Source organism: Halyomorpha halys, unplaced genomic scaffold (genome assembly GCF_000696795.3).
Source record: "Halyomorpha halys isolate HHAL.00 unplaced genomic scaffold, Hhal_1.1 Scaffold499.1, whole genome shotgun sequence".
Lineage (NCBI taxonomy): Eukaryota > Metazoa > Arthropoda > Insecta > Hemiptera > Pentatomidae > Halyomorpha > Halyomorpha halys.
In genome coordinates, this window is record NW_027110524.1 from 825,082 (window position 1) to 849,869 (window position 24,788).

Here is a 24,788-nt window from a genome sequence, read left to right on the forward strand (position 1 = left end):
GAGTGTAGCATTATAGATATAGGTAAGGAATAGAATGGCTTTACGAGGGAGCTGTTTCAGAATGTGTGCTGTGATAAGATCGTGGCCAGGAGCTTTTTTAGAAGATAATTGGTAGACGATGTTCATTATTTCTGAGGGATGAAAGGAATTAGGAGGAAGGGTCATTTGGAGTAGAAATAATATAAAATAGCAATAGTAGATATAAAGTTAATAACATATTAATAAGTTAAAAATTGATAAAAAAAGTTAAAAATAAATAAATAAGTTAAAAAACAATTTAAAAAAACAAAAAAAAAAATTAAATATTCACTGAACCAATTATGAAGGAGGTGATGATGTTTGATGTCTAGGTAGTCCATAACGATATTTTCCGCCAATATTAACACCTTAAAAAAATAGAAACTGAAATAAGGTCGTTGAAGGGCTTGGGTTCACACCTTCTAGCCCCAACTTTAAGAATAAATCCTAAGATTCGAATAATTAACCCTTAGATGCATGATTTTTTTTTTTAATTTTTATTAATAAAATCCCCTAAATACTTTGAGGGTTATGTAACAACATAGGAATAATTTAATAACAGAAATAATTGGAAAACAATTAAATTTATAAAAGTTCATATTCATAGAAAATTTGAAAAATTTAAATGTTTCTCGAGGACGACATGCATTTGAGTTCTGTCGCGAATCAAATCGGCCTTGTAATGCATGGTGAACCACAGAGCGAGCATTTAAATTTTTTCTGCTTTGATATAAGCAGAATGTATATATATATATATATAAAGTAATTCTCAACTTACCCTATGCCCTGAAGCAGCTCCCCTACCAGGAGATCCCAGGTTACCTTTACGTATAATAAGGTACGAATCGGTAATCATTATTCTGATAAGTTCTAGGTTCCAACGGGTTTAAAACAAAGCGATTCTATATCACCTGTCTAATTTACTTTAGAACTAGAATTATTACACGTTATTACATCTGTGACTTACATCGACATGGGTTTAACTTAAGGTGGTATGCTGATGATTTGATATTATTGGGTGAGGACAAGGAAACTATAAAACTATATACAACTACAGTGATAAACCCTTGTAACGAACTAGGTGTCGAAATAAATACCGACAAAACAAAATATATGGTTAGTAGTAGAAACGGGAGTAATTTCGGTTATGTAGATATAGGAGGAAATACGTTTGAACAGGTTAATAATTTCATGTATTTAGTTTCTACAGTAACTAGAAAAAAACGAAGTTGATGAGGAAATAAAAGGGATATATTTTTTTCAATCTCGAAATTGCTTAGCTCGCGCTTTCCTTCAAACATTTAAAAGTTAGATTTTACTAAACCTTCCCATGCTTCCCACTTTTCTTTATGGATGCGAAGCATGGCCTAAAATATTCCGACCGAAAAAGGGTGAATTAACGGGATAATTTAGAAGGCTAAGCAATGCTGAATTGAAGGAACTGCTTCCGGAAATATAATTCCGGTTAAATCCCCGATTTATGGTATGTAATAAAAGTTATAAACATTTACATTGAACATTATTGGCGCTTGACTTCAATTTGTTTTAATGTAGCTATTATTTGAATGGTAATTAAATTCCCTGAAAAAAACAATATCATTGTATCATTATTCTTTCATTTTTTGAAAAGTATTGAACTTTCATTCGTAATTATTAAAAAAAGTTGTTGAATTGAGTATGTAGGATTATCTTTGAATTTTGTTTACTTTTATTTAAAATAAAAACTGTTCACTCCCTAACATTCTTAATGCTCACATAAAAGATAGTTATTTACTTAAGTAGATCCTTACTCTACCAATATTAGTAATGAGACCTGAAATAATTTCTGTTTAGCAGTTTTACGGAAACCGGTTAGTAATTTTAGTAAAATATATAGTAAAAGACAGAAATTTTATTTATTGATTTTTATTATATATATTATTACCTCCTATTTTTATTCTATACTCTTGTTTATTTTTATTAATAGATATGATAAACGATTAATTCAATGTTATCCTATTTTTCCTAAAAATAATTTTATTAATATCCTTTACTAGAGGACTATAATAACGCAGGTTTAAGAATATACAGAAAACAACAATATTAAAGATCAAATGGAATATTTTTAGAATCAAATAACAAAATTTATCAGAATCAGTAACCCTCAGTAAATGGAAAAAAATAATCGAATAAGTTTAGAAAACATGATAAAATAAATCTGTTTAGTTTCTTATTAATAGTGATGCGGCGAGAGGGATGCGCTGGGATCTTTTGAGCTCTGCTCTACCCCTCACACATGGGGGATGGAGGGGGATCAGGGATCCTCTGGTCAATTGTGTAAATATTGTATATAGGAGTGTAAATGTGACTAGAGATTATATTATTTTTATTATTATTTTATTTTGGTTTTAGTTTTTTTCATACACATAGTTTGATTATGTTTATTTTCTTTATCCTTCTATTTGTATATATTTTAAGAGAGATTTTTTTATTTTTATGTACTTTTTTATTATTATTTATTTATTTCTTTCATTTATTTTCGTTCTTATTTTATTTTATTTTAGTATGAATGTGATCATTCATCATTATTACCTATTGCCCACAACTGTGTGGCAGATTGTAATATCTATCAATTAAATAAAGTTTTTTTTTAAAAAAGTTCTTATTGCATATGTGGGTTCAATTTAATTAACCAAATCAATAAAAATAGTAATATATATTTAATTTTAAATGTATTAATTGATATTCGTCGTGAAATCTAGCAACAGTAAATCGCTACTGGGTCTGTTCTAAATAAAATTTGTTAAGATTTTTGGTCAGGTGTTTAAAAAAATTCATGCAAGCAAGTTATTAATTAGCTAAAAAATCTAGTTTCTTTTGATGAGATATTATTAGATTTATGATAACTGACTGACTGTTTCAATCATATTTATTTGAATATCTTTTCAGAACTTCCCATGTCGATTACAATACGAGGAAACTGAGGCGGAAACTCTTCAGATTTATCCAACTGGGAATTTCCTTAGGAGCTAATGTTTACGGGTGACTCATAAATTTATTCTGTCATTATCATTTCACACATGATAATTAATTCAATTCCTGTATCTGCTTACATTAGAATTACGTTTTAGCAGATATATCGCTGATTTGCTTTGATATTGATCCAAATAAAAATAAGTATTTTTTTTTAAATTTTATATTGGTTGTATTCCATGGTATAGACTATTAATACGATATTACATAGACAGCGATTACCTTGTGGCAAGTAGGGTATTTTTGGGACTGTTTGTAGGCAGACCCTAGCAGAGAAGTGTAATCTCAATTTATGTTACTATATTTTTAATTAGTAATAGACAAAATAAAATAAATATAAAACTTTTTTATTGTAAGTAGTGCCACTGTCAAAGCGAAGCAGCCATATCAAAACATTTTACAAAATAGGAAAATAATGGACTGATATTTTTACTCTGGATTTTCAATGAGCCATTGACCCTTAGAGATAGGATAGATCAAACTGGTTTCATTGGTCGATAAAATATTTTTTTCTTTACACCGTTCTCAGCATCATTGCCCCTAAGATATGTAGGTATAATTTTTAGCGCGTAAGGTACTTTTTATTCCGCTCTCCGAGTACTTAATGTTTTGGAAAGCCAACCATGAAAATTCTAAATCTTATAAATCCTAATAAAACCACTGAGATTTAGTCAAAGTGCTAATGATATCTCTGAAAGATTGTTCTTAAAAATATTTGAATTTTTTAAATTCTACAAACGTCCTTCACCGTCCTCTGCTAACAATGGCGCCTTCTTAAATTTTCAGTTAAATCTTGTCCAGAAGTCGGTGTTCAAAATTGACTTTCTTTGTTTTGTTTTTTTACCCATCGATATATGAAAGATGTAGTTAGAAGAAGTACAGAAATCGTGGAAAAAATCCTAATCCTAGTTTTCAACAGATATAAACGTTTAGATTGGAGAAGATGGTCGGGTACGGTCAGTAAAGAAACAACAAATACAAAAAAAATATTTATTTATGCCGACGCTTCGACCTGAGTTTCAGGTCTTCATCGGGGCTATAGAACAAAAGAGATAAAGTGGGATAAAGGGACCCCCAACCATCTCCTCCAATCAGAAATCTACGGTCAACTATCTACACCTCATTATAAACTTTTTAGGTTCCCTTAAGTCCAAATAACTAAGTTTCGCAAGACGAATTGTGAGTGAGTGCATGGGTGTATTCTTTTGAACAGCAGAACTCAAAAAAAAATTTGTATGCAACTGAAAATACGTGTTTGAAATAGGAATAAGCCTGGAATATTCCTAGAAAATCGATTCACTGGTAATCCCACTTTATATAATTTTCTTTAAGATTTCTGTAATGAATTTAATTAAACTCTTTCCATCAATATAATTAAATGGCGTTTAATATTAGCCAGGTTTTATCTTCATCTAAGTTGTCTGTCATGGCTTAGATGCCGAATTTTCGATTGGATAAATATAAACTATATATTGTTTCTATCTTCTAAAATGTTTATATTGTATGATTTTAATTTAATGCATAAATAAAAGGCAATTTCATTTCAAATATAAACTATGAAATAATTTAATAATTATTAAAAGGAGTAATATTTTGCCAAGCCGAAAAAAAAAAATCCAAAAATGAGACATAGATACGTCTATAATGAGTATTATAGAAGTACAATACTACCGTTGGAATGTTAAATATTAAAATAATTTTTATTTTATCACCATACCATAGAAGTTACGCCTGTTGTTATCAGCATCAGTATCTATATTACATGTGACTCTTGTTGCTTCAATAATTTATGATACCTAGCAGTAGTGGAGCTATTGTAGCATCTCTTGTTCTCTAGAATCTTCATTTCATTCTCTTTGTCTGACATTCTTCTTCGTTCTTTACTCATTCCTAAGAAATCCGGGAACAAGACAAAAGAAACAGGACAGGAATTGAGATTGCGAGGAGGGCTATCTTGATCTGCGTATAATTGAGTTGGCTCTGAATAAACAAGGCAGAGTCCTATTAACTTTTATTCAACACTTCTCACAGTAGTGCTAATTTACTCCAACTTAATCCCAATGAGTTCATAAAATAATTATTAAGGCAAACCTCTTTAGATGGTTGGAAATCGTTATTCATAACCAAATGCTCAATTGACTGGGGGGAAATAGGAATTGTTCGAATCAAATCTACACGGCATAATTTTATAGGAATTTTAATATTAATTTTATGGTAATATAATTTTGATAGAAAATATGAAATGGGAAGATGAACGCAAGATTTTTTAGGGTTTTCTTGAATAAGATTTACCCAACAAGATAAAAAAAAAATTCTTTACTAATGTTAATTATGCTGTTTTTGAGGCAACTCAATTAAATCGGGCTACACAACATTTTTAATAAAGTGTTTTTTCCCTTCTCTCGTTTTCTACTAATACTCTACTTGGATTTAAAAGTGTTTACGTTTTCGATTTCACGTTAAGAATAGAAGAAAACCCATATTCGATAGTATTAAATAATTTTAAATGTTTAAAAAATATTAGTTCAATAAAAAAAGAAAACTCTTAGAGGAAATACACAAGTTTCCTCTTTGTATTACAGTGGTCACTCTTCTCCGGAGCATGTCCTGGACTGTTTGAAATAATCTTGCTGAATTCCAATGCTGTGAAAAATGATCTTGATGGGATCTAAGCTCTTTGTATTGTCGGTTGTATTTACCAAATTTCTTTAGTGTCTTTTTTTTTACAAATTTATTAATTTGTAATTTTTACAAGAAATTAAAGTATATCTTTTTCGTCTCAAGAACATCCAGACACAATCATTTTTGAGAACAAGGCAGCTGTTACTCTGTGCGATTTAGTACTCTGTGTGTGGTGTCTATTGCACGTTTCTGTTTGAGCATCCTTCAGTACCGTGCAGTTCGGTTATGAATATTGGGTACTACTATTTCCATGAAGTAAAATTTGGTGACCTGGTTTTATGTAAACCAGTCTTTTCTGTACTAGAAATACTTTGAGGAATAATCCTCTATTGTTCGACATTAGTAATTCCGATTTGAACCCCATGGAGTTGTTTGCACTCATGCTATATTCGGATGTTGTTAAAAAAAAAAAAATTGAACAGTGGATCTTGTACTGCTCATGTATGGCTGCGTTTCAGGTACAGTGCAATCCATTATTTTCTCTTCTGAAAAATACATTGAATAATTTTCTTCTTTTCTTTGAGTGTTATCTACTTTTGAACTAACATTGCCACATTTGAAAGTATAAAAAAAAATTGATCTGAGTTCTCTGCACAGTTCATGGTTTTCATCCCACTCCTCTCTTTCCTCGTCCAATCCGTGAACCCAAGTCTTGTTACATTGTTAAAATAAATTAAAGTATACTTTCCTTGTTTAAGGAACTTCCGAGAAACATCGTTTGTGTGAGCAAGTTAAACTATTAGGAGACCTACACAGATTCCACCTTCGATGAGAAGGCCATCCCATTGTTGCCAAACAGCAATGTCACCGTCCCAAATAGTTTCGACGCGGCACCATGTCGTTATCGGCTGCAATCGGCTATGCAAGGGCTGCATTGTTGCACAGCAAACGGACAAAGAGATGCTATCTCCTCTAATGAGGCTACTGACGTTTCCCAACAGTCCCTATTCCTGCTCATCAGTTGAAATGATTCATATTTACCAAATGCTCGATTCCACTTATTCACTAATGAATTTTCGTCACAAATCAATTTATCACTAGCCATTTATTGTGAGATTTTTTTAAATCGTCGCGGACATCCCACAACAGCACCAGAAAGTAACTGCTAGTGGTAAACTTGTTATCGTGCTGGTAAATTTGTTTCTCCCCCCACCTTAAACACTCACATTGATAAAAGAGACAGCACCTATTAAATGGAATGAACAAGCGTAAAACCTCTTACTTTGGATATCTTTAATGATGAAAGAGCACCGCTGATACTAAATACTTCGAAGTATTTAGTGTTGGTTTTTCTTCTCGAGCATCTCCCTAGCAAGACAATAAAGTAAGATAATATATTTATAATTAAACTTTAAATTGTAATTTAATATTAATCGGATCGGTTCGATACTTTGTTTACTCATTGCTAATTTACTTTCTTTATTAATTACTCTCTTCTTTATTTATTGTTTAGAAACAAACTTTAAAATAAAAAGTTGTCAAACTTTTTCTTTTTTATATAATATAAAAAAAAAAGTTTTTTATTTCATGAATATAATTATGTACAATTCTCACTACATTTCTTCCGGGTACATCCTTATACAATACATTTTTCTTGCTATCTATTACATTAAAACTATATTTTTACATTTTCGTAAAAACAAACTAAAAGAAAAGAAAACCTAAAACAGTATTGGAATCAAATATAATCATTTATTGATGGATTTTTAACAGTAATATATGTTTGGTTCGCTTATGTTTATATTTTTTTGTAGAATATCCTATTCCTGTTATTAACGGTTTAAAAGAGTTAAAGCATGATTGGAAGAAAATATTAGTCAATTTGTATTTATAACTAAAAAAAAATTTATAATCATATTGTGATTGATTGATTTCTCAAGTATATGTATGTATATTTTTTAGTTTTAGGAACTCGAGGAAATATAGTCGATTTTTTCTTGGGAATAAACTTTGCATGTGTTTTTCAAATTGTCATTTTTAATAAATGTGACAATCCTGTGTTGTGAGGAATAATGTTTTTAAAAGAATATTATGACTATTATCGAGGAATTGAAGAGATACTTGAGACTTCTCGACTCAGTAGATATAATATACCTCCCTCTACCTAACTTCTATCAAGCACTTTTTATATGACTCCCATACCCCACTCAAACTAGAGTAATAATAAAAGATAATTTCATAAGAAATGAATTTTATTTGAACAAATCCAACCAAGAATTCCTGGCTTGGAGAAACTGTGGTCCTGTCGAGGTAACCATGTATGATTAATTAGTTCTGACTCTAATCGACGATGTGAGCTACTCTACATCAGAAGGTCTCGACAGTGCATGTTCAATTAATAGATAGGGTTTGCCGACTTGGGGATGAATTGACAGAATGAATGACGTTTTGCGGGTACTCGCCGTAAATCCTCGAGGGCATAGGATGTACATTTCCGAAAATAGAGTAAGAATAATATGATCCACTGTATATTGTTACCTACTGCCTCCTAAAGAGGTGTGTTCGTCAGGCGGATGTTCATACTTTTTTTCTAACCTCCTGATTTATTTATTTTACAGACACATACATATATACAATTTACTTATAAACTAATTGTATATACACGTATTTACATTTTATCTTCTCTTGCCGGAAGGCATTTTAAAATGTGGAATACATTGACCGCTGCAGCAAGGTTTAGAGAGGTGGCTCGAAAGCCAGGGGTTCATACTTAGGTTTTTTTTTTTCCTACCTCCTATTTATTTAAATTTAAAACAATTACAATTATATACATTTCGCTTAATCTAAGATATATGAACAAAATTACAATTTATCTTAGTTTGCCTTTTAGCATTATAAGATGTGGAAAAACATTGTCCGCTGAAGGCGGTTTATACATTTAATGGGTTGATATCCAGGGGGCTAACATAAAATGGGGAGGGACCATTCTGGCTGATGCATTTTTTTTTTCTTACCCTCCTAAAATTTAAATTTGTTTCATATGTGCACATATGGTGAGGTGTGCCATATGTACAGCTGGCTTTAGTGTAACCTTTGTTTGCCTTTGGGCATTATAAGGTAGAAGAACGTCTAAATTAATCATGTCTTGATTGATTTACGCGAGTAGATTATTGGAGCGGGGATGGGCTGATGCATACTTAGGTTTATAAGTTTTGTGGTTAGCCATCTCCCTGGCAAATATTGGAGTTCAGATGTGGGCATTGAATGGCTCCACGAACTTCTATTAAGAATTTCCTCAAGTGTTATTGCTAGACTAGTTCTAATAAGAGGGGTATTCATTATATTGTGTTAAATGTAAAATGTTTTAAGTATAGGATTGTGAGCAGCCGTTTTTACAGTCCTGTTAAATGGTAAATGCATAAGAGATCCTAGCGGATTTTTCGAGCAACTTGTTTTATAACCTTTCCTTCCAAACCTTCATGTCATTGTTTATTTCTAAGTTTTGATTAAAATAATTTGTTACGAAATGTCTAAATTGAAGGAAAAGTGGAAGTTGTGTGAAACTTTGGTAACTGAGTGCCTTATTGATCTTCTAACTTGTGAGGAAGATAATCAAGAAGTGCTAATTAACAACTGTCATTACATTATTATCATTGTCATCCATTGCTTTATTAGATTTAAAAACATCCAAAACAATAGTAATACACAAACTAAGAGCAAGTAACCTAACACAACAAACAAAATTTTGACGAGCTCAGCTGCTCTGTCGCATGACGTTATTCTCCATTTAGCAGACCTAGTAATAGACTCTCAACTATGTTATATCTTATATCGTTTTAACATGGTAAAAGAAGGAAATATTTCTCCATTTAACATAATTTTTTCCATACCATGGTTTAACATGTTAAAACCAAAGATCATGAATATCCCTAAGGTAATAAGTAGAGGACATCAGGAGCGCCGATTTGTGCCATGAGTTGCGAGCTAGCTGGATGACTTCGCTGTTCGGCTGAAGGTATACTTGAAGTATCATAAGTTCCTGATGTCGCTAAGTGTGGCGGTTCTGGTGGCATTCCATTCAGTTGCTTTGACTCAAAGCATATCTAATTGTCGCCAGTTATAATTTCCCTCCAACAGCTAGGTTTGAGGTCCAGGGAAGAGCTTTGTTGATACTCCACTGGCTTCACCTGTCATACTCAATACTTTCCTCTTTCATTATTAAGAAGTTCTCTAAGAAGAGTCAAATTAAAGTGAACAAAAAATTAATATTTTCTTCTCTGATTAAAAGCGTATTGCCATTGTAATAGTATTTTTATGAAATAAAAAAATATATTTGTGGAAATTATGGCGTTAAGATAAATAGAAATGGAAATAGTTCCTAACTTGTATTTTCTGTTTCAGGTTCTAGTGATACTTGGAAGAAGAGAGACATTCTTTTCATTTATTATGTAAGTCATTACTCTAATGTAATTAGTAAGGTTTTTGAAAAGTGGATTGTTCAATTATATGCCAAATATTAATATGATTCCAGTTATGATCTTTGCCCATCAAGCAAACGTCTCTAGTTAAATTATAATGTTCATGTCTGCGATAAATCAGGGAAATGAAAGTTTTACTCATCACTATTTTTTTTTTCTTAAAATCTGGTATCTTTAAGGGTTCGAAAAGTACCTTGATTTTATCGTATTTTAAAACTTCTCAAAAGCGGATACCTCTCAGTACTCAATAATAACTTTGACTCTTTTATAGAATCAGTAATCACTTGAAATGGCGGTTTTGAAGGAAAAAAACCTTATGAACACTAATAATTAAAATAAATATATTTAAGGTTTATTAATTGGTACATTAATAATCATAGAGAAACTAGAATTTTTAAGCATGAGCTAATTCTCATATACCTAATTAATTATATAATAAGCATTTCCAGTTTCATATGGCAAAACCTTATAATTTATTTCCTTTCAAAAAACGACCTTTTATGAAGAAGTAGGAAACAAGTAGTATATTGGAAGAAATGTATAATAACCAAAGAGTTTATTGGATTACATCAATTCATATTTTATTACGGCTATGATGTTGGTGTTTCAGGATATATAATCAGTTGACATTACTAATTATTACTTACTGAAATTAAGACAAATATTATACTTAGCTTGAGGAGTAGCATACATTACCATCGTTCAAAAAAGAATGTGAAGCCAAAAAGAGGGTAGTTAATCACGCCCACTTTGCCCAGGTTGCGAATGTTGACGAAAATAGCAATTTCCCTCCACTTATTTAGTCATCTGTCAAATCGTCCATTTAATCGCAAACATGAATAGTGTACAAAATGCAGCTAATATTATTTCATCTACTATGCAAATCCATTTAGCCGTCCTTAAGAAATTTCTGTTTCAATAAAGAAATTTACGGCAGGGTTAGAATATTAAAAATGAACAATTATAACGTAAACCAAAACTGAAGGCAGCCATTGTATTGGTCCTACTCCTTCCGTTACACGCCCATCTAGCCCATAAGCACCACTTTTTTTTACTTCAATTTTCCTGGCTGCTTAATATCTCCAGTATTCTTCCTTCATGTACCCAGGATGGTCGTGAAAAATGGGGATCAGGTCGTACCGATTATTGAACGGATCCACACTGTACAAATGCAACTTACAAATAAAAATTTGGCAAAGAGGTGCGAAACTTTATACCATTGTACCTTTCTCGAGTGATAGATTACGAAGTATATTTTAAGATTTTCGTTCTTAACTAACTGCTGGTTTATGGAATTTTGTAATGGCGCGAAGTATAGCGGATGTATTTTGAGTTGAAATATTTGATACTCAGATATGAATGGTTTTTTTTGGAATAACTCTATTGATAAGCAATGTTTGTTAGGCTCTTGATTGAAATTAATGTTTACTGTATGATCTTAGAAACCATTCTTATCTTTTAACGGAAAAGATTACACAGAAATAACAAGGGCGTGGTTGAACCAAAGCAGTCGGAAAAGCTAAATTTTCCTACATTTATATTTCAATATATCTCATTGGGTTGGTTCCACTATTTGGAAGTATAAAGCAATTACTCAATTTTTTTAGTAACGAGCGGATCCCTAAAATGTTAAGAAATACTGCACCGACAGGTAAACGTCCGAGGGGTAAACCGAAACGTATATGGTAGGATTGCATTTAAACTTATTTAATTGGGTTTGGAGGGGCAGCACTAGAAGGATGTGTGTAGAAAGCGATTGGTGGTATCAGCATCGAACCTTCGGGTTCGTTAGGCCTTCATTATTTTTATTACCCAATTTTTTACAGACAAATATTCGATCAGTCACTTGATAATTTATTTTATTTCACCTTGTTCTAAAAATATTTTATCGATAATAATATTAACTGATTCATATTTCTCATCAATTGGTAGCTGCTTACAAATGGCTGTTAGGTACTGCAATTACACTTTTAGCTGTAATGAATTTTTTTTTTTTAAGAGCATTAATAGGAATATTATAGCATTATCTAAGATCTCAGATTATACAACTGATTTTTTTTTTTTTCTGTTTCAGAATACTCATTCAACTAAATGGGGTCTTGGCAAGTTTTTCAAGTGCTTGCCTTAATGGTGGCAGTGGTTTTCTCCTTTGAGGAGTGCCCACACCACTGCACATGTACCCAATCCAGCTTTACTGGTGGAAAAGCTAAATGCAGTATCCTCGATCCCGGAACCCAGAAATTTCCTTTGGATATAGTCCACCTCACTGTAGACCATTATCCAGAAGAGCGACTGCCAGCTAGGCTTTTTGTGAATTTGGGATTAAGTCAATTGGTTACTCTCCGCATCTCAAATGGATCGCTTAGGAACATCAACCACCATGCCTTCCAAGGCCTCACATATTTAGAAGATGTAGATCTCTCAAACAACAAGATTGAAAAGTTAGACCCACATACTTTTGAATCACTTAATGTCAAGCGCCTGAACCTAGATGGTAACCCACTAGTTATGTATGATGCCAATGTGCCAAATGATCTAAGACAGTTTCTGATATCAACTTCCCTAATTGAACTGACCTTATCTAATTGTAAAATCAAGTCTGTAGATGAAATCCAGACTCTTACAAATCTGGCAAGTCTTGAATATCTCGATCTGAGTTATAATGAACTAACTGAACTGAAAGATGATATGTTTTCTTCCTTAATCAACTTGGAAGAAATCAATCTGTCATTTAATAAGATTAAACACATCGACAGAGATACATTTGCTGACATCGATGATCTGAGTACACTCAATTTGCGTGGTAACCCTCTGGTCACCCTAGAAGGTATTGAAATACCAGGACTGAATGAGCTTGATGTAAGCCATTGCAGATTTGAATTACTTTCTGCATCTACACTTGAAGGATTTCCAGAATTAACTTCGCTCAACCTTAGTCAAAACTCTATAATGAACATTGATATGGATACATTTATGAGTGTTCCTGGACTGAAGAATTTGGATCTCTCATACAATAAACTGAGAGGACCTCTTAGCGAATTACTATTCGAATTCAATAAGAAGTTAGAGACTCTATCATTCAGAGGAAATTCTGAAATCAAATACATGCCTGGATTCAAAGGAGAGTTTCCTCTGCTTTATACCTATGATTTATCTTACTGTGGCCTAACGAGCATTGGTAATGAGACTTTTAAGGGAATGAACAACCTTGCCACTGTGAATGTAAGTGGAAATTCGTTAGTACACATCGACCCAAGGACTTTCATTAATCTTCATTACCTAACTGTTCTGGATCTCTCAAGCAACTTGCTGCATGTCCTTCATAGCAAGCTCTTCTTGGCTAATAAGGAACTCACTAAACTAAATCTAGCCCGAAACTTTTTCAAGCATTTACCAGCTGTCCTCTTCCTGCCAACTCCAAAATTGCAGTGGTTAGACCTAAGTTATTGCCGCCTCACTTCACTTAGCAACATAAGTGAGTCATTCACCATGAGAAATCATAACATTTTAAGCAGACTTACTTATCTCAACTTATCAGGAAACAAGTTGACGAAACTTCACAAACATTACTTTGTCAGTATGATAAAACTAAAGAAATTAGATATATCTAACAATCCAATCGAATGCACACCCGACTTTAGCCATGTCATGCAGTGGTTAATTATCAAGAGAGTAATGCCAAACAAGGGCACAACAGAAAGTCCTGCCAATCTCGATTTGATTGAAAATAATGTCCAGTGGGATGACATACTAAAAATAGTTTGCCCATTGGATTCTTCCAATTATAAGGAAAATAATAGTTTAGTGTTCAGCCCCAATGTAATACATATACCAGATCTAGGTACATTAGAATCAGATCCTAGCGACTTTGAGGTGCCTATAATAGAAGAAGCAACACCATTCGGGCCCATGTTGATTGTTTGGGTATCCTTGTTCTTATTACTTTTCGCTTTGATCAATCTCGTTGGTCTCACAATATACAGATCAAGGAAAAATTACAAAATAGTGTCATCCGCCTTAGATGGTCATTTCCAGGTGAGGAGAGGAGGCCGCCAACAGTATCAGAAACTTTATGAAGAATGTTCGATCCCTGTACCAATTCATAATGAGAAGAAAATCAGTATTGTTGCCAGCATTATAGGAAATGCCATGGGAAAAAATGATAATGTTTGAAAAGATATATAACAAAATTTATATATTTTTGTACTTAAATTAACTAAGTCAGTAGATTTTTAACTGTTAAAACACTTGTTACCAGTAATGAGAAGGTTTTCTAAGATTTCGGACCATTATATTCTGCCATAATTTATGGACTGAAAAAATTTGATTTAGCCCGTTATCATTTCAGAAGAATAAGCAACCTTATGAATTGACATACACCAATTTGTATGCTAATGTCTGTATTTTGTATAGGTGAGTTATTAGTATTTTTATAATACATTATTCATATTTTGATTGCTAAATATGGAAAGAAAAAGGTTTTTTTTTTTTTTATTCTTATAAATACTTGTTATTCCTGCATTTTAATCTGAAGAATTTCAAAACAGAAACTTGATATGAAAAATTATCAAGACTAGATTATATATTTTAGACATTGTTTTATATTATGAATTGTTTACCGATTCATTTAGTGGAAGATTAACAAAAATGGAATATATTTCAAAATGAACATATTACTTTTTGATTATATAAAATGTTGAACAACCAATTGTATTTTTATTAGTTTTTCTAACATATATTCTTGGTAATTTCTGTTTTTAGACAAGAATACAAAACTTAAATGCTTCCCTAGTATGTGGGTGCTGAAATATTACTATTAAAAAACCAATTGATAAATTGAAATGTTTTAACGGTTCAGTTAGTTGGAGTTAGAAAATTAAAATAAAATAAAAAAAATATATATATACATATATAGATGTTTTAAAATAAGAAAATTCATGGTTTTTGTTGTTGCTATATATTGCCTGAGTTTCTTAGTGACATTTTCTTATTTTATTTATTTTTACTAAAAAGAGATCAATTTCAAGTGGTTTCACATATAAATTATATTTGTATAAATCATTGCATAATCGATTGTTGTCCTCTAACATATTAAAACTGGTTGTATATAAGCTATTTTAGTTTTCTATTGTTATTAATTAGTTTTTATTCCCTTCAAATGGTTCATTTTGTAATGTAAATACACAGTTTGTGCTCATCTTTTTTTTTTAATTTCATTTCCCACAGTAATTAATCAAGAAAGATCTTTGTATTAAGAATGTACTATATAATGTAATTTACAAGAATCAATAAAATTGTTTAATTGTTTTTATTTTATTTTATTGAACCTTTTCCATTAAATTTGCAATATCAACAAGAGAATAGTATTTTTCTTACAGCTGATATCAAAGAAAGATGGAATCGAGAGAAAAACGGTTTTTATCTGTAAGAATTTTACTTATTTGACAGTTAATATTGTCAACTAATGATTTATATTTGATAATCTGACAAGTCCGCCACATATTTGTCTTATAATCAAAATAAGCATGTACATAAATAAAGTACATGGATAGCAATTTTTGATGTACAAATGAAATCTGATTTCTAAACACTTCAACTTATTTTGAGGTGGGGTTAAATGCCTGTAAGGTAGCAGTGGAGCAACAGCCATTGACCTCTCACCATTAGCATAGCATTTATTTTAGAATGAACGATTGGATATATAAACAGCACAGCTTCACTGTTTAAAGTTCATTATATGGATGGTGGAATTTATTTTTGAACATCTTGGTTTTTTTTTTTAAGTATTACTCCAAGAAAACATAAATTTCAATATAGGATATTTAGTAACCATAGTGTTTAGAAAATATATATAATTTTTGTTTTATTATACAATGTATAGCTGTCCTTGAATGGAAAATTTCTTTGTTAATAAACTAATATATTTTTTAAACTCTTTTATTTCACTGCTACACCCTATAATATCTGTAAATCATAAACATTGACTTTAAAATGTTCCGTATTTGTCATCAATGAAAAAATAATCTGAGGTGGAAGTATATATAACCATTAACTAGATTAAATTAAAAATGATCTGAATAACTTCTGGAGTTTTGATTACAGTAGTTTCTTGAGAATGGAGAAAACATTTCTGTATACACATTTATTAGATCAAAGAGGTAAATTTACTTTGGTTTTAGACTTTTGCTTTCCTAATCATATGTTTGTCCCATTGTCTGAAAAAATAATGATAAAGTGTAAAATTGATGATAAGAAGTAGGACTTCTGTAAAGTGGATCCTATTCCAAGTTGCTGTAACATTCGAGGTATGTACCTACCTTAAATACATAATTTAAGTTTCGTATAACTTTTTTTTTCTTAAACAAGACTGATGACCACATATACACATTTTTTTTTAATTGTGAAAAATGATTTTAATTTTATTATCCATCTCTGGACATTTCACAAGAAATCTTGAATTTTAAATTATCAAGAGTTAAAGAAATAACAAAATAAAAAATGAAACTAAAGATACATTGCATTTAAACAATGGACAAAAAAAAAAAAAGGAAAATTGAGTTTATTGACTCATTATATTATTGCATGATTAAATGAATTGAAAAACAGAGATGTTAAAGAGGGGAAAAGGCTCTAGTTACCGACCTAGATTTATATTAACCTGCTGTAAATGACACTTTTTTTCTTTTTTGTAAATATGGTTTAAGTTTTTTTAAAATTTTATTGTAACATTAACATCCCGTAATTAGAAATCCAGAGAGCCATGTCTAGTGATTTTTGTGCTCTAAAGAATGCTCGACCTGTGGACACCCACTGGTATTCCTGTGGAAGCCATTCTACCAGTTATCTGACTGGTCGCCAGACTATTGTTAGGCCCAAGTTACACTTCGCGACCAAAGGGGTAGCCACAAGAACACTCAGTTTTTTTTATGTCTAATAAAATTGGAAGACCACCCGAGTGAAATGGTTGTCTAGCGTAGTGGGCCACCAGGAGTAATTACAAGAATCTTGAAATTTTCAGTTGCCATCTCAAATATTCATCTTTTATCAATTAATTAAAAAAATAAAAATAAAAAAAGCTTTATCGCTACAGTCCATGAAGGGTTAAATATTTGGTAAGTTAATACTGTTCCTAGATCAAGAGCTTTGTTTGCTAAGGCTATCCAGTTTGTAGAAGTTAGCTGTGTCCCTGGACGATTTCCCGGCCCATGTTTGCTAAGGCTATCCAGTTCATAGAAGTTAGCTGTGTCCCAGGACGATTTCCCGGCCCATGTTCAATCCACAACTGATAAGTTATAGTTAAACAATTCTTATACAAATTATATAAAAATAATAGAATTTATAGGTTATATAAAACTACACAATAACATTGAGTAATAACATTCTGTATTAGATCAATCAAATAAACATTTAATAATAAAGCTTTTATACCTATTTAATATTATAGTTATTTACAATTTTAATTAACATATTTTCATCTAATCTTGATGGAGTTTACGAACAGGTTGAGGAGGAACGTACGGTTCATCTTCTTCAGCCAGCTTTTTGGCAAGGAAATAAATTTCTGCTAAAGCAATGATGAGAGAACAAATTACACCAAGAAGTAATCTGAATCCAAAATCTAGTTCACCAGTCATGAACTCGACACCAAGGAATCCAAACATAAAACCAGCAGCAACAGAGAAAACAAACTGTAGAATTGCTATAAGTTGTCTATTTATCTGCTTCACTAGAAAAAATATATATAATAGTGAGTTAGGTATAAAAGAATACAACATTTCTAAAGAAAGTTTTCTTTTATGATTTCAATGAAGCGAATATCAAATTATATACAAATACTACGTAACAAAAACACACTTCATGTAAATTAGTAGCAAAATTCCTATTTTAATGACAGCGGCTAGCTTACTTTTCAGCTCTAGCTCTGAAGATGGCCTATATAGTTTGACTGTACATAACATAGGCTCATAATAACAACTCTCTTTTTAAAATTATAATTCATCTTAATGAATCCCCAAATAAATAATTATCTTAAGAAGGTAATCTGACAAAGATAAAAAAAAAATTTAATATTTATGATAATTATTATTTTAAAACTAATTCAGTTCGACGAAAACCTTATTTTGGAATAGTTTTGGATGTAACAAACCCTAATCTGGCTGCCCTATGTGTCTATAATGAGAAATTGAACATTTTGGAATTTCTATATGTAAATTTGATGTAAATAAAAATTCAAGTCATTCATAAAACATAAACAACTTTTATTCCATAATTTTTTTTTAATTTAGTACAGCAGTTTCTGAGGAATATGCATTTGGAAATTACATTTTGGAAAAATTAGGAAACACGAATTGTGATTGGTCATTTCAACCATAATTATGATACGACTTCACTCATTGAAAGAAAAATTTATTGTTCTTTAATTCATGTTCAATGTAGTCTTCGTCAGGGAACACCATTTAGGAGATTAAAATAAAAAGATGGAAAAAATCCAAAAATTTTTCCAAGATCTAAAAATATATCTCCATGTAACCCATTGGATATATGACTAAACCTCATCGCACCAAAGCTGTATATATTTCTTGCTCCGATAAGTCAACCTAGTCTGAAGAATGTCAGTGTCTATTAAATGTCAAAACTAATTTAAATATTGCTGTTCAACCTTTCCCTTTGAACAGCCCTGCAAAGTGGGGCGTTAACGGGCTGCAAACATCGGACATTAAAATAGTTATAAACTATTTGTTCTTTTTTTGACTGCAACTCTGACCATCTTCTTATATTTTAATTTAAAAATTGTTGAAAAATATAAAAGTTTTGTTTAAGATGTAAAATTAAAGCTTTATTAAGGGTATATCTATCTGATTAAGGAACAACAAAAATTGATAGGACCTATATTAAATTAGATCTTGTAGATTTTAAAATTGGGAATTTTTATTTAGGGGATTAAACATTAATAATCGGAATTTACTAGTTGGTTAAAGGCTATAAGCTATAAGTCTGCCAATTTCCAAGTTTATACCTCAACTGGAAGAAGCTTAAAACTTGTAATGAAGAGGTGAGGTTGAAAATGTGATTCACTGCCTGCAAGTGAGTGTAAGAGTCACAGCAGGGGTTGTATAGTATTTGTATTGTACACAAAGTCTGATGCTCAAAAAGTTTTATCGAAACCATTTTTAATTCAGAACAACCATTTACATGATACAGATGTTTATAAGGTACTAATTTGAATTTCTTTTAAAGTTGGTAATAATCGTTATTACGTTGTCGATTTTGACTACATTGAACATACTTGATGTTCCCACACTAAATTAAAATTCTAAATGCTCATTCAATGCAGAATTTTAATGCTTTTTAATTTATTATACCAAAACATTTTTCCAAAGAGATACTCTTTACGAGTTAGAGGAAAAAACAAAACAAATAAGTCCTAAAATTTCAAGTTTTTTTTTACTGCCAAAAGTTTAATGTGTTAACATTATCTTTTAAATATTCATACCCATATTTACAAGAAAAAATAAAATAACAGCAACCACTCTACCTTTTGCAACATGGAGCTCTGTTTCAGCAAGCATCAGAAGTTATTTATGAGAGAAAATAAATTTTAGGATTTAGTTCTTTCTAGTTGAGTGATTGGATGAGAGGGTCTTTAAGAACAGTTTTTTTTGTAATCATTGCTCTAAATAGTGTCCTATCACTTAAATTATTTATTATTTATAACTTTTAAACCAGTTATTAGATATATAACTTTCAGATATACTTCTAAGTGAGAGGATGTAATCGAATGAGTAGTAGATATAGTCTACCATTTGTTTTTACTTGTTTGGTATAATTTAAATAATGAAAAAATTAGCCATGAATTAAAAATCCACAAGAAACCAATATTTAATTCTTTGCCTCCTCAATTTTCTAGAATGTTTTTTTAAAATTAAATTTGCCGTAAGGTTATGAACTATCAACTAGCCTTGCTATCTGAAATATGACAAGCTAAGGCAAAAAATTACTGCAATGTATAGTTCTAAAGATGGGGATGAAAGAATGAACCCCAAAATGTTAACATGTATGGAAGTAGAAAATAAAATATGCATGCTAATATTTTAATAAATTCAACTTACACTGAAAACCAATAGAATCTTCTTGTATTCTGGCTCGCTTGGAACTTTCGACATTTTTAATCATTCTTCTATATTCCCTTTCTTCCTGTTCTGCTTTCAAGCGCTGTATTCTAGCTTCAAGTTCTGGATTCCTTGGAGTTTCAATCGGCTTTGGTAATTGTAATTCACAGCCAGATATCAACTCATGGAAAGCTGGGGTACTCTATAAAATTAAGTACAAATTTTCAAAATCATTTAAACCACTAAGAACTCATAGATCACTAAAAAAATAAGAAGCTCATTAACACATTGACTAAAGGCCAGCATGAGATAACTAGTAGTTTGTATATTTCCCATATTGGTGCAACTATGATGTGCAATTTCTACAGTTTTAACTTAAATAGCAAGTTAAAAAAAAAAAACTATGAGCTAATAATTAGAAATAAATATGTAAAAAAAAATCAAAATGTGTCTAACTCTGAATCCTAATATGTTCTTTCATCAAGTTTTAATCTGAGGAAATTGAAAACTTTTTTTTTCTACGTCACAGGAAATGGACTAATAAGCCATTTTCCTTCATGCAGCCCTTAAAAAATATATAAGATGCAAACCAACTCAAGGCAAAAGTAAACTTATGGGCTGCAAGAGGGAAAATGGCTTATTAGTCCATTTCCTATGACATAGAAAAATAAAAAAGTCTATTCAATTTCTTCAGATTAAAACATAATGAAACAACGTTCAGAGTTAGTCACATTATGATTTTTTTTTTTTTTTTGTTTACATATTTATTGGTAATTATTGTCTCACTCATTTCCATAAAGTTGATTGATCTGAGAAATCTCATAAATCAAGTAAATTTAAATACCACAATGAATCTTCATTGGTTACATAACAAATTTAAAGTCAGACAAATTATAGTTATCAGTCGTTTTGGATTGTCTTGAATCATTAAGATTTAGTCAGAACTATTTTCAAGAAATTCTTGCTCTCTGACTAATAGGATTTCTCAAATCATCGATTCATTTAAGAAGTTTTAGTTTGATAGCCAATATCCAAGGAATAGCTAAGGTAAGATATATGCTTTACTTATTTTTTCTGTTATATTATTTTTTTATGTAAGTTTTCAACCCAATAGTAATATACATTTACTAAGTATTACCTTTCACAAATAACTAAAACTGGAAACAATAAAATATATATATTGATTCAATATTTCTACAGTATTATTGTATTGTTCCAGAATAAATTTGTTTTTTTATTCCATTACCTTTTTGTTGGAATGAAGCCATGTGATATCATCAACGGTGGCTAAGTTCCCCTCTATGGAACACATTTTGATACTTTCTGGAATGTCTTCTTTGCCTGCCATCGCTTCTTTGAAAGCCTCAGCCATTTCTCTATTAAGTTTTATCATTAGTTGAAAAGAGTCACTTGCAACCGTCATTTTGACTAATGTTCTAAAATCTTTAAAGAGTCAACTGTTTTTCTAAGTTTTCATAAAATGAAATTATATCTTTCTCGTGATCATCAAATTTTTTCTCTACTCTGGAATATTGTTCAGTAAGATCATTTTCAAATTTATCCCACCTTTCTTTACGAATAGCACGTTTACTGGCTAACAAAGGATCCTGAAACAGATAAAAATAAGTCATTATATTCAGATCACTATATTGGGAAATGGACTTGGGATTTTTTTTAATCTTAACTATTCTAAGAAAAAGATCCAGGTTTTAATGCAGTAATTACTGAGGTCTAAATCTACAAGATTTAATCACAAAAATTAAACCAAACCAGATAGATTCTAATTATGAAAATAGCATTTAAAAACCAGCACACAAGATTCGACATAGAAAGGAGCACTTTATATCAAAATTTCATCTTTTAACAGATACTTATTACAAAACAGATTTGTGATCAATAAATTAATTATGTATTTCTTAGTAATATAACAACAATTTTCAACTCTCAATAGTAACACTTCCTTTTAGTTTATTACAACTTGTTCATCCAAATTTCATATTCTTCCATAACTTACTTACGTTATCTGCCTTACCTTCACTGACAAGACCTTGTTTAGTTTGAATATTGGCCACATAAATCAAATAATGACTATGTTTGGTTGAACCCCCATCCAAATGCTTTATGCTGTAATTATCTTAATGTTTGTGCCAAAAAAGAAAGCTAGGTTTTGGTGGATTATTCACATTATTATACCATTTCGTATGTCAACTTCTACCCATTTTGCTAAAAGACTAGTAAGGCCGATCAGTTTGGAACTTGACCAAGTATGGGTGCTTATCAATGGGTTGGACAGATAATAAATCAAAATCAATGACTTTAACAACTATAACTAGAGTACTTGGAAATGATATGCAAGTTATTTGAAATGTATAATATAAAATAATAGTACTTGTTTAACATGACTATAAAAACAAGAAAAAACTTTCATTGAAAAGAAACATTTAGTGGTTATTCAATTTAACTAATTTAATTATGGAAGGTTCCAGTGGCCTAGCCTACTGCAGCAGCATTATTTCACTCTTTAATCAGAAACAGATCCAGGTTCAATTTCACCCACTGAGGATTAGTTTTTATTTTGTTAATAATCACAGACTAAATAACTATCACTGCATTCTGGCTTGAATAATCCTTAATCCAAAGGATAACCCACCAATCCTGTCAAGGATCCTGTACCCCATCAAGTTGGGGAATATAAAAGTGTTAAAACCATAATAATAACAGATTAAATATAATGAGGTGTAGATAATTGACCGTAGATTAATGATTGGAGAAGTTTGTCGGGGGGTGCGGTCAGCAAAGAACAACATAAATAAACAAAAATATATTTATTTATTTTGTGCCGACGTTTCGACCTGAGTTTCAGGTCTTCATCCGGGATATAGAACAAAAGAGATAACAAGATTTAGAGAAACATAAAATTGAAAAGGAATAGTATACAAAACAATTTGGAATTATACAAAATATTGAATTGAATCAAAAATGATAAAAAATTGATAACTGATAATTGAATAGTAAAAAAAAAAATTAAATTGATTGATAATCGTGGAATTAGATGGTAGCAGATTGACAGTGAAAGATGAAATATAATATCATGTAGGTAAGAAGATATGTATAATATAAGATGTGCAAGTAGTGTCTAAAAAACTGAAAAAAAAAATAAATAAATTGAATCTACAAATTGAACAATATGACAGACAATGAAAAATAGTGAGTGGCTTATATCTGAATTACAGTGTGAGTATTAACTTATATACCTATACTTAAAAATATAAATATATATGTGTATGTGTATATATAATAGGAAAAAGGTAGAATATGGAGAATGGGAAAAGAATAATGTAAGAAATATGAGAACGAGAAAGGAGACTCACGTTATGGCGTAGAAGGTAGGCCTAAAACTGATTGATTTTTAGAAAGGCTCGCCAGAGTGGGCTACGGATAGACAAAAGATTTGCTAGAAAAATCAGCATAAAATAAATAAATATGGTTTTGTTTATTTATGTTGTTCTTTGCTGGCTGCACCCCCCAACAAACTTCTCCAATCAGATTAAATATACATGTAAGGTTAATAAAATAACCCATATGTTTAAAACTTCAGGCAAATGTAAAATTTGGGGGCACCAATAATGGAAGAACAATGCAACTGGTTGATTCAACTAAGGAAGAAAAAAATGAAATTCAGAATCATTTCTCCAATTAATACAATGTCCAATTATTATTATTATTATTATTTTGAAAATAGATTCATAGATTTTCAAATAATGGAGTTGACCATAGATTGATAAAAGATGGTCGGGGGTGCGGTAAGCAAAGATACAAAAATAAACAACACTTATTTATTTGTGCCGATGTTTTAACCTGAATTTCAGGCCTTCATCAGGTTGACTAGGGTAGAGATGCCATCTAAACAAATTACTTATTATAAAATAAAATGTTCCCCTGGGGCAATACATATCATCCTATAATTCAGTATTACATGATTTATTACTTCACTCTTTTCAGCAAGAAATCAAAGAAGAGAGAAATGGTTAATAACTCTCAGTTTTAAAATAAACTTGTTAATAAGATATCTAATGATAAAATGAGAAGATTAGAATAAAAGTGCAATAAAATACTGAAAAACTGAATCAAACAAATATATTTATCAAAAGTGATGAGTAGCCAATACAAACCTGCCTATTCCCATTAATACTTGATTTCTGTAAACCAACCTATCATATCCGTTAACCATCACATATCCAAGAGACTTTTTATTCTTACAAAAAGTTGCTTATGAGGTAATCTCTGTTACTTAATTTGATAATAACATGAAATCAGTATATGTGAATTACCCTTATTTACAATACTAGAATGTCAGGATATAATGATAGGACAACTAATTTTATAATCATCAAATTAATAAACATATGCAATAAAATAAAATAAATAAATTTCAAATTTATGGTGTTTCCACAAAAAAAAAAGAAGTTAAATCCCAATTGTCAGGAGCCATTGAGGGCAGTTTTTATCTCTTCAACAAGAAGAAGACAACTTCCATAACTCATATATA

At 30.8% G+C, this 24,788-nt stretch overlaps 3 protein-coding genes across 8 annotated transcripts in view; 1 reads left to right on the forward strand and 2 right to left on the reverse strand.

Annotated features, from left to right (window-relative positions):
• Positions 1 to 15,437, forward strand: part of LOC106683617 (leucine-rich repeat-containing protein 15) — a 181,407-nt gene extending 165,970 nt beyond the window's left edge. For 2 of the 3 annotated variants that reach the window (XM_014425190.3, XM_014425191.3), the window contains 2 exons: positions 10,054 to 10,100; positions 12,205 to 15,437. In XM_014425190.3, the coding sequence (XP_014280676.1) occupies positions 12,222 to 14,303 (2,082 nt within the window). In that variant the 5' untranslated portion in view covers positions 10,054 to 10,100; positions 12,205 to 12,221 and the 3' untranslated portion in view covers positions 14,304 to 15,437. Of the gene's footprint in view, positions 1 to 6,907; positions 7,037 to 10,053; positions 10,101 to 12,204 lie in introns of those variants that run through there. The other variant, XM_014425192.2, reaches the window with a different exon arrangement.
• Positions 15,438 to 17,496: 2,059 nt separating this feature from the next.
• LOC106683619 (transmembrane protein 199) overlaps positions 17,497 to 24,788 on the reverse strand; it is a 10,558-nt gene continuing 3,266 nt past the window's right edge. For all 4 annotated transcript variants that reach the window (XM_014425195.3, XM_014425193.2, XM_067048697.1 and 1 more), the window contains 3 exons: positions 21,486 to 21,846; positions 20,240 to 20,441; positions 17,497 to 17,856 (listed from right to left, as the gene is read on the reverse strand). In XM_014425195.3, the coding sequence (XP_014280681.1) occupies positions 17,606 to 17,856; positions 20,240 to 20,441; positions 21,486 to 21,662 (630 nt within the window). In that variant the 5' untranslated portion in view covers positions 21,663 to 21,846 and the 3' untranslated portion in view covers positions 17,497 to 17,605. The remainder of the gene's footprint in view (positions 17,857 to 20,239; positions 20,442 to 21,485; positions 21,847 to 24,788) is intronic.
• Muted (biogenesis of lysosome-related organelles complex 1 subunit 5) overlaps positions 21,685 to 24,788 on the reverse strand; it is a 4,107-nt gene continuing 1,003 nt past the window's right edge. Inside the window, exon 3 of the mRNA XM_067048684.1 lies at positions 21,685 to 21,846. Within this exon, the coding sequence (XP_066904785.1) occupies positions 21,685 to 21,846 (162 nt within the window). The remainder of the gene's footprint in view (positions 21,847 to 24,788) is intronic.